Below are 17,783 nucleotides of genomic sequence, written 5' to 3'. Positions count from 1 at the left end.
AACAATAGTTCACAAGTGTGAGTTTGTGGGTAGTGGAATTTAAGGTACCATAAAGGAACAAGAAATGCTGCTAATCGCTGACACGGTATTTCTGGAAGGTGTTGTGGTTTGTATGTGATGCACAGCACACCTAGGCATGGAGCCAAATTCAGACATGACATAACCAATCACATAAGATTCTTGCACTCTGCTGCTATTTGCATTTCTTGCCGCAAACCTGCCCCTCTGCACCCCTATCATGCAGTTTACACGCACACTGTCTCATGTCATGCTGACATGTAAATTTACACCACCCAGTACTTCACATCTGATTTTGGCCCCTGGTGTCAAAATCACACTCACCTGCACTTGCAACACCTTCATTTGAGAGGAAAACTCAGGATCAAATTTAACTGGAGCCACATATGTACATCTAATTGCAGAATTTGGTCTTCAGTGTTTTATCATACACAGTTTTCTTTTTTGCTATCATTAACATTCCATTAAAAACCATCTATTCATGGTTTGTCTTATAAATTAGAAAAAAAATGCACAAATGCTTTTACCCATATTTCCTTGTGCTGTGATTATATCAAGCCTCCCAAACATCAACAACAAGAAAATAAATTAGGGTGAGTCTGTCCTTGGATGCGGTTTCTCCAAAGAACACCTAGTCACTTCAGGAAGAAGGGCTGGCAATTTGGTGAGCATCCCTTTTTTCCATCCAAGTTAGTACTTACTGATCAAGTGCTCCAGCATTCTGTTGCAGAAAGGTGGCAGCAAAAAGTGCTGTCGTTCACACAAACTGTAAAACGGTAGCCTGAAATTGCTTTTGGCAGATTGTGATGAGATGCAGATATTTCTTACTCAGTTTACTGTAAGAATTCTTAAGTTTCCTTTGATCAGGATTTGTCTTCAGGTTAAAAGGAGAAATTGATTGTGATGTCTTTCATTAAAACCACTTTCTTTTTTAAAAGACAGTTTAGCTCTGCTTCTAACTGATGTGCTGCTGTTTTTACAAGAAAAAGACCAAAAATATATATTTGCAGCTGTTGTAAGTATATAAACAACATTTTTAATAAGTATTTTAAATATTTTATTTGCACGTTTCTTAAAAGTTAGATGATCTTTAGGTTTTGTTATCCAATTATACTGATAGTTACGTTGTTTTTTTTCTGGTGTTGGGAATCTTGTCTGAGCAAAAATGTATTTGTATACGGAAAACTAAGAATATTTCCAGTGTTAAAGGAAATGTTCTTCTTTGAGTGCTTGCTCATGTCCATTCCACATTAGATGTGTGTGCTCACCACATGCACCGGTGCTGGAAGTTTTTCCCTCAGCAGTATCCATAGGTGAGCGGCTCTGGCACCCTCTGGAGTGGTGCCTGCATGGCACGGTATAAGGGGCGCTGCCGGCTCTCCCCACCCTCAGTTCCTTCTTGCCGCCAGTCACTGTGCACGGAACGTTTGCCACTCTTACTAGCATTGCTTAGGCTTCCTTTGTACAAACTAGAGTTCTTGTAAAGGTTGTGTACATAGTAATCAAGTTAGTTAGCCTTTATCAGTAGTTAGTTTTGTTAGTCCTGTCGGGGACTTAGGCAGGGGACGGGGCATGCCCTGGTCCCCAGACTTTAAGCCCCACGATCGCTGCAAAAGGCCCATGCCTGTGAGCGATCCGCGTAGTAGCTGTCTCAGGTGCCTCGGTGAAGAGCACATAAGTGGTAAGTGTCAAATCTGCAAGTCCTTTAAACCTAGGACCAAGAAAGAGCATGAGATTAGATTCAAAGCGCTCCTGATGGAGTCGGTGCTCACTCTGACCCCAAGCAAAGGTCCGACTCAGCACCCAGCACCGCAGCATCGGTGCGTAGTGTCCCGCCAGCACCGTTGACGAGCCGGCACCGATCCCCATTCACAGCTCCAGCCAAGAAGTCAAAGAAGGCCGGTAGGGGATGATCTACTCCCTGCAAAGGGAAGGAGAGGGCTGGGGCTGAGCTAAGACCCACACCGGGCGGCTCATCTCCCCCGTCGGGAAGTCGGACCTCAGCTCACACCGAGCGATGCAGCCCTCCCGGTTCCTTGCCTGGAAGCCTGGACACAGAGGCGAGCCTTGAGCAGCTTCAAGTGCCATCGATGCCTGAAGCGCTTCAGGCTGCGCAGGAGATCCTGACGTTCCTGATGCCACCCGTACCGGCTCCGTCCAGACCTAGGGGTAAGCCTGCCTTGGGACCTTTCCTTCCGCCCTTGCCTCAACGGTACCGCTCCCCATCGCAGGGGACGTCCCACCACCGTTCACCCACTTGAAGCCGTCATGCCTTGGAGTTAGGGAGGCAGATGCATCGGAGCCCTCTACAGTCACCAGACCTTGGGCACCGGAAGTGGATTTCGAGGCGGACTTCGCCGGTGACTTGGCACAGACCCTTGGAGGCACCTGCTCCCCGGCAGGAATGTCAGGACTGGCCCTTCGTGTCACCAGAACACCATTACAGATCCCGGGAACGATCGGAGGATTGCAGACATGGGCCCTGCTGACGATCCCCGAGACAGGTGTCACCATATTCTGGGAAATCCCCCTGGCATCAGGCCCGCAATACCTCCAGGTCACGCTCCTCGTCCCAGTACCGGTCTCGAAGCGTGAGGCATGGATTGCCAGTCTCCCTTCATGGATCTGCTGAGCGCTGCTGGTCCCCGTGGAAGCGCATGCTCTGCTCGGACCAGTCCTCCTCTAGACACGACTGTGAGTCCTGGTCATGGGGCAGCAATCACTCCGGATATGGCTCCAGCACGGAGCAAGGCTTCACATCAGCAGAGCAGCCTCCCAGACCCACAGTGCCTCCTGCATCGTCGGTACCAAACCCAGGCCCAGTGGCTGGGCCCATGGTACCCCTGGAACCTGTGGGGGTTCACCCAGCCCTCCCAGCCTGCCTGCTTGGTATCAGGAGCCTCTGACAGGCCTGTGGCATCGACCCAACTCCTTTTGGTGCCCGAAGCCCCGGGGGATAAGACCCAGCAAGTCCATGTGGACTAAGGGGAACAGCCTTCTGGGCCACCAATGGGTGTCATGGAACCTGCGGTACCGGCCTCCTCCTCCTCATCACTGGATGAGGCCATCATGGAGCCCCTCACCCGGTTCCTCTGGATGACACTAAGGTGCACCAGGAGCTGTTGAAGAGGGTCGCGTCCAGCCTTGGCCTGCAGGTGGAGGAGTTGGAGGAGCAAGTGGACTACCTGTTTGATGTCCTCTCCTCCACAGCCCCAGCTAGGGTAGCCCTTTCCCTTCACAAAGGGGTATGAAGTTATCCAGAGCCTTGTGGCAAACTCCCTCCTCTCTGCCCCCCATTTCCAAATGGGCAGAGTGTAAGTATTTTGTCCCAACTAAGGTGCACAAATACCTTTACTCCGATCCTGCCCCAAATTCCCTGGTGGTCGAGGCAGTTAACAACAGGGAATGCCAGGGGCAACTCGTAGCTACGCCAAAAAAATAAAGACTCCAGGAGACTGGACTTGTTCAGATGAAAAATGTATTCCTTGTCTAGCTTACAGTTGAGGGTGGCCAACCACCAGGCCCTCCTTGGCTGTTACGACTTTAATATGTGGCAGACTGTGGCCAAGTTTGAGACTGCCCTCCCAGAAGGTTCCTGCAAAGAATTCCGGGTGATCCTTGACGAGGGTACGGCTGCTGCCAGGGCGGCTCTTCAGCAGCCCAGCATCTGACGCTGCAGACTCTGCCGCCTGTACCATGGTGTCCGCCATTTCCATGCAGCAAGTATCCTGGCTGCTCTTCTCCGGGTTGTCCTCCAAAGCTCAGCACTAGATTCAGGATCTTCCCTTCGATGGCCAGGCCATGTTTGCAGTTACATGGGTTGAAGGACTCCCGTAACACCCTGGGGTTCTACGTTCCGGGCCCAGCATGTAAGCGGTTCAAACTGCAACTTCCCAAGGGGTAAGGGAGCCAGCCCCGGCAGGACCTGCCGCACAGAACGCCCATCTCCAGATGGTGCACGAGCCACCTGCCCCCACCCTCTGCCTAGTCAGGCTTGACCAACTCCAAGCAAGGAGCTAAAAAATCGTTTTGAGGGTGTGCCCAGGGGCGACCTACCAGTCTGTTTCCTGGATCCTATTTTCCCAACTTTTTGCCACCGCCTTTCCTTTTTCCTTCCGCTGTGGTCGGCGATAACTTCAGACTGCTGGGTCCTCAGTATGGCAGCGCAGGGCTACGCCCTCCAATTTACTTACACTCCTCCTCCACCCACCCGGTCCCTCTTTAAGGACTCTTCTCACTAGAATCTTCTTGAGCAGGAGGTTCAGGGACTCTTACCGCTGGGGGCGGTGGAGGAGGTCCTGCCTCCTTACCCGAACAAGGGTTTCTATTCCCATTACTTTCTGATTCCAAAGGCCAAGGGTGGTCTGCGTCCCATCCTGGACCTGTGAGACCTCAACAGATACCTAAGGAAGCTAAAGTTTCTCATGGTCTCCCTGGCCTCCATTATCCCATCCCTGGATCTGGGAGACTGGTATACTGCTCTCGACCTGAAAGATGCATACTTTCACATAGCAATCTTCCCAGGACACAGATGCTTTCTCTGTTTTATGGCTGGCTAGGCCCACTACCAGTTTACCGTCCTTCCATTTGGCCAGGCTACAGCACCAAGGGTGTTCACCAAGTGTATGGCGGTAGTCGCGGCCTATCTCAGACATCGGGGTATCCAGATTTACCTGTACCTTGATGACTGGCTTGTCAAAGGCAGCTCCAAGGCTCAGGTCCAACGTAACATCACTATACTACAAGCCACATGCGGCTCCTTGGGACTACTGGTGAACCACGAAAAGGCCATGTTAGTTCCAGTTCAAAGGATGGAATTAATTGGGGCCATGCTCGACTCGACCTGGGTGAGAGTGTGCCTACCTTTAGACAGGTTTCGGGCCCTCCTGGACCTCATTGTGGATGTGTCCATGTTCCCCCTGACAACAGCCATGTTCCCCCTGCGCCTGCTAGGCCACATGGCAACTTGCACATATGTGGTCCGCCTTTCCAGACTCCACATGCGGCCACTGCAGCAATGGCTGGCGTCGACCTATTCCCAATCCAAGGACCACCTGGAAAAGATCGTAACCATCCCTCCGGTCGTTCTCACCTCGCTGCGGTGGTGGACTGATCGTGAGAAGGTCCTGGAAGGAGTCTCATTTGACAGTCCCACTCCATCTGTTGAGCTAGTGTCGGAAGCACCTTGAGGGGTGCACCTTGAACATCTCTGGACCCAGAGATGTGGACTCCGGAGAAGACAAAGTTACATGATAAATGTCAAGGAGCTCAGAGCGGTCCAGCTGGCCTGCGGGGTCTTCCTGCTGCACCTGGCGGGCAAAGTGGTGAGAGTCCTGACGGACAATATGGCCTCAATGTTCCACATCAACAGGCAAGGTGGAGCGCGCTCATTGGCTTTCTGCCAAGAGGCTGTCCATCTGTGGGACTTTTCATCGACCACGGCATCCATCTGAAAGCTGATCACCTGCCCTAGCCAGCACTGGTTTGGCATGCTCATGAATATGGCAGTGGCCCCTCCCAGGCCCCTTCCCTACTGCCCAGACCTGCTGTCACAGGATAACAGTTGGCTCCTACAACCCAGCCTGGAGTCTCTACACCTCTCAGCGTGGATGCTCCGTTGTTGAACCCGGAGGAGCGTACCTGCTCAGAGGAGGTCCAGCAGGTCCTTCTTGGAAGAAGGAAGCCATCCATAAGACTAACTTACCTGATCAAGTGGATCAGGTTTTCCCGCTGGGCATCAGAGCACAGAATTTCTCCCTCGCGTTCTTCAGTGCAGTCCATCTTGAACTACTTACTTACTGCAACTCAGGACCCAGGGTCTGGCGCACTCTTCCATTAGAGTGCACCTTGTGGCCATCTCCGCGTTCCACCAGCCTCTTCTCACAACATGACTGACAGCTTCCTGAGTGGCCTTGAGAGGCTTTGCCCGCAGGTATGGGCCCCGTCTTGCAGTGGGACCTTAACTTGGTCCTCTCCAGGCTCACCGGCCCGCCTTTCAAGCCTCTGGGCTCCTGCTCCCTTTCCTACTTGTTCTAGAAGGTCGTTTTCCTGGTGGTGGTGACGTTGGCGAGACTAGTCTCAGAGATTAAGGCCTTGACCTCAGAACTGCCTTACACAGTGTTTTATAAGGATAAGGTCCAGCTGCGGCCCCACCCAGCCTTCCTACTGAAGCGTTTTCTTCCACACCACCTTCGGTAGGAAGGCTGGGTGGGGCCCATTCGACTAGAGCACAGGCGTCTTCGGCGGCCTTCTTGGCGCACATCCTATCCAGGGACAGGACATCTGTAGAGCCGCAACGTGGTCCTCGGTCCACACGTTCACATCTCATTATGCCATCACTCAGCAGGCCAAAGATGATGCTGGGTTCGGCAAAGCTGTATTACAATCTGTGCAGCTGTGAACTCCTACCCACCTCCACGGGAACTGCTGGGAGTCGCCTAATATGGATGGACATGAGCAAACACTCGAAGAAGAAAAGACAGTTACCTTTTCCATAACTGGTGTTCTTCGAGATGTGTCGCTCATGTCCATTCCACGGCCTGCCCTCCTTCCCCACTGTCGGAGTTTCCGGCAAGAAGGAACTGAGGGTGGGGGGAGTCAGCGGTGCCCCTTATACGGCGCCATGTGGGCACCACTACAGAGGGTGCCAGAGCCGCACCGCTATGGATACTGCTGAGGGAAAAACTTCCGGCACCGGTGCATGTGGTGAGCACACACACCTCATATGGAATGGACATGAGCAACACATCTCAAAGAACACCAGTTACGGAAAAGGTAACTATCTTTTTTTAAGGAGAGGGAGTTGAGCAGAAAAGAGAGGGGAGAAATTGTTTTTAAATTGTGTCTCACCTGATTCTGAAGGTCCATAATAGAGCAGGTTCTTTTAGTTTTTTTATAAAAATAAATTTAAAATTTCTAAAGCAAAACTGAAGATTTATTTTAATTGCAAATATAGTAATAAATACATTATATGTCAAATATATAAAATGTCTGTGGGTAAACTTTTCAAAAGCACCTACATGAATTTGGAGCCTAAATCTCATAGAAAGTCAATGGGACTTAGGCTTCTAAATCGCTTGGATGGTTCTGAAAATTTTACCCTTGAGGAACACTACACAAGCCTATGCAATTAGACATCAGGGAAAAAGACAGAAACATTATTACTAACCCAGGTAGTCTATATGACACTATATGACACTATGTCACTATAGAGTCACATTTTTAACATATAAACACCAGTTTTAGCCGAATAATTTATCACAAGGACAGTGTAAAATAAATTGTAACTTGACGATTGAAAGGAATACTTGATAGAATATTTGTTTGCCTGGTCATTCAAAACTTGAGCTCACCAGCTGATCTTTGGCAAAATCCACTTAGGGCTTGTGTACATTACCTGCAGGATCGATGGGCAGCTATCGATCCAGTGGGGGTTGATTTATCACGTTTAGTCTAGACGTGATAAATTGACCGCCGAGCGCTCTCCCGTCGACTCCAGTACTCCACCAGAGCTAGAGATGCAGGCGGAGTCAATGGGGGAGCGTCAGCTGTCGACTCACCGCAGTGAAGACACCGCAGTGAGTAGATCTAAGTACGTCGATTATTCACGTAGCTGAAGTTGTGTAACTTAGATTGATCCCTTCCCTCCCCCCCCAGTGTAGACCAGGCCTTAGAGAGTGACCATAAAAGTCAAGACTAAGATTAATTTGACAAAGTAACAATTGTGCTTTTAAAAATACTTATCTTTTGTAACAGGATAATTTTTCTTCTGCATATGTCATGATTATTTTCTATAGGACCAGAAGCCTTCAGTTATTTCACTTCAGAAGCTGATAGTAAGAGAGGTGGCCAATGAAGAAAGAGGGATGTTTCTGATTAGTGCTTCATCTGCAGGGCCTGAGATGTATGAGATTCATACAAATTCTAAAGAAGAACGCAATAACTGGATGAGGCAGATTCAAGATGCAGTGGAAAGGTACAGGAAGGTGTCTGTATTTCTTTTTACCATGCAAAGCAGGAGCATGTCTTATGGCAGGAATTGTATATCACTAGAGCTGTGCCAAGCCTGTCAGTTCAGGCTTCCATGGAGCTCAGCAAGCCATTTTGCTTGTTGGTTTTGTTTCACATGGATTTTCACCCCATGGCCAAATTCAGCAATGGCATAAGTGGGCTCAAGTTCATTTGACATCAGTATCTGGCTCCCACTACTCTATGTCAAGGTTTAGTGCATTGCCAAATACTTACTGGAGTCACCCATATGTTTCAGTGGTGAAATGGAGTTTTTTTCTTTGAGTTTGGGGCTCACATAAACCCCCAAACCTCAGAGTGAAACTTGGCCAAACAGCTGAGTTTCTCAGAGCTTCCATCTTTCCCTGTGAGATCTCATGTGCAAGCCAGCTCAGGTTCCCTTTCCCTAGTCTTTGGTAGTCATGATATTCTGGGGTGCTGTAGGCCTCCAGACCTTCTCATGTCCTTGGGAAATCGCCCTCATATCTTCCTAGGATGGCCAGCTGGCCTACTGCCTCAGGTTTAGTTGACAAGGTAAATCGGCTCCTGATAATCCCCCAAAATATCTTTACAGTACCACAGCTATGAGGGGGCCATCCATTCATTCTTAAAGACATTGGAGGGAAGGGTCAAGGCATACTATTAGCCCACAGAATGGGGACATGTAAGAAGTAGGTGTGGTCTCAATCTTTGCCCAATTTGCAAATCTCAGTGAACTCAGGTTGGACTGAATATTTGCCAGGTTTGAAGATTTGTTATGACATATTTGCACAGCTGTAGCTCTTCTTTTTGTTTTATTTTTGGCAGTCCTACTGTGGTGAAGAGGAACAGAGAGCTTAGTTTCGAACTACTTAATTTTAGAAGAAGTTGTAGAAGGGTCTGCTTCTCTGTTAGAGCAGAAGTTGCTAACGTTGCATTTTATTTTTTACGGCTGAAAAATTTCTGTGTGTGTGTGATATACAGATTTTACTTTATCTGCCTTTGTTTGCATTTCACCATTAAAGTTGCCCAGAGGAAGAAGGAAAAATTAGCGAATCTGATGAAGACAGACGGATAGCTGAGGCCAAAGCAGCCAAGATTCAAAAATGTCAAGGTACAGTGCCTCTCACACTACGTTTAAAATTCCACTGCCAGAGAGTTAGGAGTGTAAAAAATAATCTGGATTACTGACTAATAAAGGGATATACAACAGGTGCTCAGACACCACAGTGATGACTTCAGGATGGTTGGATTGACAGATTAGCTTCAGAAGTGGTAAAGCAAGGGAGGGCTTTGATGTGTGTGACTTGAGCCTAGACATATTTGTTTCTTTGATATTTCATTGTATCCACCTGTTTTATATTTTTACCCCACTGCAATCAATACAAGAAAAAGTATTGAAAAAGCCAAAGAAATTGATGATTTCAAATAAGCATTGAACAGGTATAGTTCTTTATTTACCGAAATAGCCTGAACCTTCAGTAGTTACATGGATTTGTATCTCTTTATAACTACTCATCTGTCACTGCTTCATTGTGTATTATCTAAACATGCAGCACTTAGGCCTAGGCTTAGCACTTTTGACACAGTGAGACACAAATTGCACATCTTTTCTGCTCGATTGACTCCAGGGGAGAGTAAGTGGTAGAGTTGCTAGCATTTGAGTATTACGTTCCAGGGGTGTAATCCAGACCTGTGAGGGGTTGTCATTGCCTGCCCTGCAACCATGGGTGCCTCACAATGTTTTGCTGCTGTCGCTCCAAACCTGGGCTGCTCACAGACTGCCAAACAGCATGCAAGTCACACCCTCTGTGCCTGTGTGTAGCTGCAGCCTGCCAGCTACACACCAGCCACATTCTGGCTTCCAGCAGCCTTAGTAACCACTTTCAGGGTCACCTCAACACATTTCCAGTCCCAAACTTTCCCCAAATATATGTGTTCTGCACTGTGCAGCCCTCTCCTGGACAGTTCCAATATTACAGGTCTGTTGCCCCTGGAAGGGGTCAGTGAACAACAGTTTGCTACTTTAACTGCAGTTACCAAACAATTCAGTTTAAACACTACACATGATTAGTTTTGATTAAAGCAAGTTTAACTACAAAGAGAGAAATTTTAAGTGAATATAAGTACAAGGTATTAAAGTCAGAAATGGTTACAAGAGAAATAAAGATAGAATGTTTTCTAGTAACTAAAACTTAACAAACTAGACTTGGTTCAAGGTAAAATTCTTACCACAGGTTCCCAGCAATATTGTTGATCAGATTTTATTGTCAGGATCTCTCACAAAGTCCAAAGGCTGGTTCCTTTCTCTTCTTGGGAGAAAGAATGAGTGAGAGAGTCTGGGGTGTTCCTCACTGTTACAGTCCAGGCAGCCTTTGAAATGCATTTTCCTGAGGTTTATCCCTAGATAAAGTTCCTTCCCACTGTGAGGATTGAGACAAGAGTCTCGTGGTGAAAGAGGTTCCATGTTGTTGTTTGTTAAAATGAAGAATTGATCTATTCCTGCCCCACGCCCTTCACTGCCAAGGAATGGCCACCTAATGGGTGATTGTCAGTCAGATTTGATGACATGTGGCTAGAGGTGCCAGATTGTCTTTTGTCTTTGAAAAACAGGTTTCCCCCCTCTCACCCTGATTTGTCTGGTGGGAACATTTCATTCATAATTTCAGCTTATGTTCATAAATTTACATATCATGTTGCTACACACATTTCACCATGATATTATTGACCTGCAGGTTATTGATACTTCACAAGGCATATTTTGTACAAAGATTACAATCACATATATGATATGAATACTGGGGTGCATTTGGTCACAATGGTGAGGACAACTTTAGATCTCCACTTGGACCTTTGTGGTGGAGGCTGATTAGATATGCACAGAATCCTCACTTCCTCTAGCTGCCTTAGCCAGGCCTGCTTCCTGGAATTTGCCCACTTTGAGGGCTGCATCAGATGGCCGAGGGGCCCACAGTATAGTCAAGATTGCATCATCAGAACTCCTCAATGGTCAGACTTTCCGCCACTGTGGGGACTTTGTCAGAATCTGGGTCAACTTTCATCAGTGCAGATTATGGACGGAATGAATCTTGTCCCTTTCAGTTTACAAAAGGTATCATGCAAACTGAGTCATTCCTCGGCTTTGTTTGTAAGTACGTAGTAGCTTTGAATTAGCAACGATAATGTGGCAGATGGATAAGAGGAGGAGTGGGAAGTGTACTTTACCTTCAGAACAGAATGGTGTTATTGCTAACATAATATGTCCAAATTTGATTAATAGAATCTCTGAGTAGCCAGGACCAGCAGATCTGCAGTTATTTGGAAGATAAGTTGCATATCTATGCAGAGCTTGGAGATATGAGTGGATTTGAGGATGTCCATGTGGAACCACATCTCCTTATCAAACCTGACTCTGGAGAAATGCCACAGGCTTCCTCATTGTTGGCAGCAGCACTCAGGGAAGGTGAGATTGTCTAGAAGGAAATGAAGCAGCGACTGTGTAGATCACAGACGTCGGCTTCCAACTTTCCCTGGGGTGTGCTTAACCCCCCCACTCAGCCCCGAGCCCCGCTTCCACTACACCCCTTCCCCCAAGCTCCCACCCTGACTCTTCCCACCCTCACTACACCCCCGCCCAGCCTCTTCTGGCCCAGTTCCTCCCCCTCCCTCCCAGCGCCTCCTGCACAGCACGGAACAGCTGATCTGTGGAAGGTGGGAGGTGCTGGGAGAAGAGGAAGGAGTTGATCAGTGGGGCCACCAGCGGGCAGGAAGTATTTCGGGGGAGGAAGGGCATAATTTTTTTTCCATGGGTGCTCCAGCTCCTATGGTTTAGACAGGCCCCAAGGGTGGTATTTGAAGTAAATAATCCATTGATATCCACTTAGTTTGTAGCCAAATTGCTTTATGGTATGGTTTAGCAAGGTCTCAAAAGCTCAGCAGGGTTGAGCTACGTGAATACCTGGATAAGAGACTTCCAAGAAACATCTACTCTCGTGCTGTGGGAGGTGATGCTGTGGGTTGCATGTTTTATGGAGTCATCGAAATGTAGAGCTGGAAAAGGGACCATGTAAACCTAGACCATTCCTGACAGGTCCAACCTATTCATTTAAAACCTCCCATGTTGGGGATTCTACGACCTCCCTTGGAAGCCTTTTCCAGAACTTGACTACCTTTATAGTTAGAAAGTTTTTACTAATATCTAACCTCCCTTGCTGCAGATTAAGCCCATTACTACTTGTAAAAAGAAAAGGAGGACTTGTGGCCCCTTAGAAACTAACAAAGTCCTCCTGTTCTTTTTGCGGATATAGACTAACATGGCTGCTACTCTGAAACCTGTCATTACTACTTGTGCTATCTTCAGTGGACATGGAGAACAATCGATCAATGTCCCCTTTATAACATCCCTTGACATATTTGAAAACTGTTATTAGGTCCCCCCTCAGTCTTTTTTTTTTTTCAAGACTAAAAATGCCCAATTTTTAACCTTTCCACATAAGTCAGATTTTCTAACTCTTTTGCATTTTTGTTGCTCTCTTCTGGGCTCTCTCCAGTTTGTCCACATCTTTCTTAAAACGTGGTACCCAAAGCTGGACACAGTACCCAGCTGAGGCTTCACCAGTGCAAAGAAGATATGGACAGTTACCTCCTGTGTCTTACATACAACACTCCAGTCAATACGCCACAGAACGATATTAGCCTTTTTCACAACTTCATCATGTTGGTTCATATTCAATTTGTGATCCACTATAAATCCCAGATCCTTTTCAGCGGTACTACTGCCTAGCCAATTATTCCCCATTTTATAGTTGTACATTTGATTTTTCCTGCCCAAGCATAGTACTCTACACTTTTCTCTATTGATTTTCATCTTGTTGATTTCAGACCAATTCTCCAGTTTCCACAGGTCATTTTGAATTCTAATCCAGACTTCCAAAGTGCTTGAAACCTCTCCTAGCTTAGTGTTCTCCACAAATTTTGTAAGTAAACGGTCCACTCTGTTATCCAACTCATCAGTGAAAATGTTGAATAGTACCAGACCCAGAACAGACCTCTGCAGGACCCCACTAGATACATTCTCCCAGTTTGACAGTGAACAATTGATCACTACTCTTTGAGTATGGTTTTTCAACTAGTTGTGCACCCGCCTTATAGTAATTTCATTTAGATCACATTTTCGTAGTTTGCTTATGAAAGTTTCATGTGGGGCTGTGTCAAAAGCCTTACCGAACTCAAGATGTAGCACATCTACTGCTTCCCCACATCCAACCCTGTCAAAGAAGAAAACTGTGACTGATTATGGGTGAAATCTGTAGGAAAAAAATTGTCCAGGTTTTGTAGGTGTTCATGGATGGAAGAATATTTTCTTCTATTATTTCAAACAAGTCATATTTGAATTAAATGTACTGTCTGACTATAATGTTATCATTCTGTCTGATGAGAAATACATAGATTTACAGTGGAAAAACCCCAAGTTCTCAAAGTAAGTTCATCAGTTGCCAAGAAGGTATTACTTAGATGCTAGAAAGATGTATCTCCATTTTCATAGTGGAGCCTGACCTCTCTGAGGGTGCATCTTATGAGATAATTATCTCTTGGTTATAGGGTAAAAACAATAATGTATATGGGAACCCTGTGTAAGTCACTTACAACTAAGTATAATAGAGCATACACACATCCTCCTTTTTCTGCCCATTTTTAATTTTGATTTTCCTTCTCATCTCTGTTGCTCTTGACTGTGCCTTAGACATCCGGGTTTTGAGTTTAACGTTACAGCAATTGCCAAGGGGATCACTTTCCAGTAACAGAATACTGTAATTATTTATGCAGAATGCAGCTATTTCGTTGGTTTTTATAACACATATTTTCCTCTCCAGCTGAAAGCCTCCATGTTGCTGTAACATCATCACAAGCAAATGATGCAAACAAGTCATCAGAGGCGACTACTGGAGACGCAAGCTTGACAAACACACTTAGTGCCAATGAAATATTTGAATCTCCGACTCGTAAGTAAAACCTGACACTTTTACTTGCCCCGATAACAGTACTAATTGTCTCAGGATGTTTCCCAGCCTTCTGCAATCCGTAACAGTCCAGGATCAATAAAGAACAATATAGTAGTAATAAAAAAATACAACAAATCCAATCCTCAGCTGGTATACATTGGCATAGCTTCATTGAAGTCAGTGGATAATTTACACCAGATGAGGATCCGCCTTGATGTATGCCTTCCTTCAGTCCACATTAATATTTCATATATCTATAAAATACATTATCTTGTCTTTTCTGTTGAACTCCATAGCAAGCATATATTGCCTTTTAAATAATTTCTGCTGACTTTCATGAGAGGCCCTATACATCAATTGATGTGCAGAGCTTGACATTCCAATCATTAGAGCCATTATACAGTGTTGATTTCTTAACCAGTTGAAAATTCTGGTACTAAACCCTGTAAAACTGCTAATACAGTAAAGTTCCAGCTATATTTATTTCATAACGTGTTTGTTGGGGGTTGTTTTTTGTTTTTTGTTTTTTTTTTTTGCAAGTTGGGCATTTCTTATTTTTTGAGATAGAAAAGGAAGAAATGCCACTTTTTCTCTCACAGTTGTATTTTCTCATCAGCATCTATATGTGGGTTGGGGACAATTTATGTAAATCTGTAATTTCAGCATACTGTAGGTTTAACACACACTGTGCTGTTTGTTTCTCTATTCAGAAAAGCAGTGTACTGTGTAATGTTTAGCATTTTTCTTATTTTTCTCCACCCCGCACATTTTGTTGGTGTTTTCATCACTAATTACAGAAATGAAAAGAGACGAAGAATCTTGTGACGTCAGTCCCAGGATTTGTCATGCTGTGAATGAAGAGACAGGCTCTCTGATGGGGGATAAGGTACTGTAGATGATCTATCTTCCTGTGTGTTAGTATAGCACCCACCCCAATGGGCACTGCAATCCAGACTGGAGGTTCCCGCAGTGCAGATAAATAAATAATAATAATGTGGTATTTAAGGACTGTATCTGTGCCCACAGCACTGGATGGGTGCATTTTATTAAGCCCAAATAAAGAAATGAAGGTCACTGTAGCTAACTGTGACAGCCTTACAAGCCTGTGGGCTTGGAGTAGCAGCTGCAGGGCCACTCTGAGCCACTTGTGCAATGTCAAGGTTCCCGGATCCATCCTGACCCGCTACTTAACACCAACCTATGTTGGGCAGATAATGGCACTCCCTCCACTCCCCTCTCTGACACATGGTAGTGAAAGCCCCTGCATGGAATAGATCTCTGATGGCACAAATAGGACATGTGCTGGCTGTCCTTACCATGGTGACTTTCACCTCACTACCAACTCCCATATAAAACAGACTTGGTGTTCTTACAACAAGTTACTGTTGAATTTTAAGTGGACACAAAACAGAACAATTTCAAAATAAGAGAAACTACCAATATTTCAAAATCCCTTAACTCTTTAAACAACTCATGCAATTAATTCCAAACTGTTGGACTCAAAAATCTCTCCCTAATGGAGCATACATATGAAACATTTCAGGCAGCAGCAAGATGCTTTTTCAAAAAGTTAGAACAGGGATTAAAATTGGGCAAAAACTAAACAAAAACTAAAGAAAAAGGGGAAAGAGGGTTGAGAGAGAGAAAGATGGGGGGGAAATCTTTAAAATGGAAAGCAAAATTGTAAAAATGCTTAGAAATGGCAGGGAAAAGACAAAAAGGAAAAAAGAGATCAGAGGGGTAAAAGTGAGAGAGAATGGACAAAAACTAGGTGAGATGCACCAATCCCACCTGGGGTTTGAGGAGACACATTCAGACCCATTGCAGACTTGGGGCTTCCAAGGCAAAACAGCTGGGAACTAGTTTCTTGCTTTGTAGTAAATCAACCACCAGGAGGTGGCAGAGCAAGCACACACAAGAGAAGAGACAAGGGATTTCAAGGGCAGCCGATGTTCTCAAACCTTTCTTAGAGCAGTGGTTTTCAACCTTTTTTTCTGGCGACCCAGTTGAAGAAAATTGTTGATGCCCAGGATCCAACAGAGCTGGGGGGGTTGGAGTGTACGAGGGACTCAGCGCTGGGGCAGTGGGTTGGGGTGTGGGAGGGGGTCAGGGCTCTGAGCTGGGGATGCAGGCTCTGGGGTGGGACCGGGGATGAGGGGTTTGGCACGCAGGAGGGGGATCTGGGTTTGGGGGGGGAGGCTCAGGGATGGGGCCAGGGGTTGGGGCACGGGATTGGGGCACTGGCTTACCTCAGGTGGCTCCCAGTCAGCGGCTCAGCAGGGGTGCTAAGGCAGGCTTCCTGCCTATCCTGACGCTACGGACTATGCTGCGCCCCGGAAGCAGCCAGCAGCAGGTCCAGCTCCTAGACGGAGGCACGTAAGTGGCTCCACGCAGCTCTTACCTGCAGGCACCGCCTCCCCATCTCCCTCCTCCCAAGGAGCCAAACCTGCTGCTGGCCTCTTCCAGGGCACAGCAAGGTGTCCGAACAGGTAGGGACTAGCCTGCGTTAGCCGGGCAGCACCGCCAATGGGACTTTTAACAGCCCAGTTGACGGTGCTGACCAGAGCCGCTGCGACCCAGTGCTTTCCATTCTGTGACCCAGTCCTGGGTCACGATCCACGGTTTGAAAACCACTGTCTTAGAGGATGGTCATGGGCACTGATTGTCCAATGCTATGGCAATGCAATGCTATTGGCCCATTCGGCACTTTTTAGTGATGTCAGCTGCCAGCCGGGCACAGCTGTGATCTCAGTTCCATCTCATGCCCATTATATGGAATTTAAAAGGTTTAATAAGAATAAACAAGGGAGAATGGTTGGTCATCTTTTCCCCCATAGACACTCCATTTAACATAAGACCTGTAGGATTTTATAGCAATCCCCCTCTGCCCTGCCTTCTGTGCCAACCTTCTCTCCTGTCCTTCTTTTTCCCCTTCCCTCCTTCGTGTCTCCCTTTCGCTGCCTCATGGTCCCCCTCTTTCCCACTGCAACTTCAACCAAAGCAGCCCAGCTTCTTCTTCAGTGCTACTCAGCTCTGCAACTGGGCCACAAGGGCAGGCAGCAGCTCTTCCATTTTTTAGTGCTCCTGCTGCACTGGGACTTCAGCAGGGAATCTGCTGCAGAGCTGAGCAGCACTAAGGGAGCAGCTTTTCAGCTAAAGTGTTTACAGTAGGGAGGGAAGACAGAAAAGATGGAAAGGGAAAGGGAAGGGAAAAATGTATCAAATTTAATGTTTCCACTTCCCCCTTGACCTTGGCTGCATTCTCAGCAGCAGCTTGTGGCCTTTCCGTCATCATTTTTGGTTATCAAAACTAAATTAGGCCCCTGATTTACTCTTTATAATAGAAAGTAAGATCAGCAGTGAGTTTTGGTCCACAAAGTGCTGTAGAAGATGCTGCTGTTGTCATGGAGAAGTGAGAGAGAGTCCAGATATTCTAGGCAACCAAAAACAGCGTAACAGTGATCACATAGCAAGTGTATTCAAAGTAGTCTAGAAAGGATTGTGTTTGGCTTTTTCTCTATTTGTTTTTCCTCATCCTTCTCATAGGAGCTGTTTTTCATGATAGAAGGATTGTGGGTAACTTCTCCACCCCCACCCACACCCTTACTCCCGAATTTTAAAAAGGTTCTTAGAAAAAAATGAAATGTAGAATTAATGACCCGGCTCTAATAGCAACAAGCTTTGACAGGATGCATATTAGTAGGCCATTGATGTACCTTTCAGGAGGCTGAATGCACTCACCCTTCTGCTTCATGCCTCATAACACATCTAAGGCAT

The 17,783-nt window shown here is 46.4% G+C and overlaps 1 protein-coding gene across 1 annotated transcript in view; it reads left to right on the top strand.

The window, feature by feature from the left end:
- Positions 1–17,783, top strand: part of ARHGEF28 (Rho guanine nucleotide exchange factor 28) — a 197,394-nt gene that overhangs the window by 151,337 nt on the left and 28,274 nt on the right. The window contains exons 28-33 of the mRNA XM_077818012.1: positions 957–1,033; positions 7,815–7,993; positions 9,030–9,118; positions 11,285–11,467; positions 13,878–14,006; positions 14,804–14,892. Coding sequence (XP_077674138.1) covers positions 957–1,033; positions 7,815–7,993; positions 9,030–9,118; positions 11,285–11,467; positions 13,878–14,006; positions 14,804–14,892 — 746 coding nt within the window. The remainder of the gene's footprint in view (positions 1–956; positions 1,034–7,814; positions 7,994–9,029; positions 9,119–11,284; positions 11,468–13,877; positions 14,007–14,803; positions 14,893–17,783) is intronic.

The sequence above is a fragment of the Eretmochelys imbricata genome, chromosome 5 (genome assembly GCF_965152235.1).
Source record: "Eretmochelys imbricata isolate rEreImb1 chromosome 5, rEreImb1.hap1, whole genome shotgun sequence".
In the NCBI taxonomy this organism is placed as follows: Eukaryota; Metazoa; Chordata; order Testudines; family Cheloniidae; genus Eretmochelys; species Eretmochelys imbricata.
Note: the sequence above shows the minus strand (reverse complement) of the source record. Positions and strands in the feature narration are given on the sequence as shown.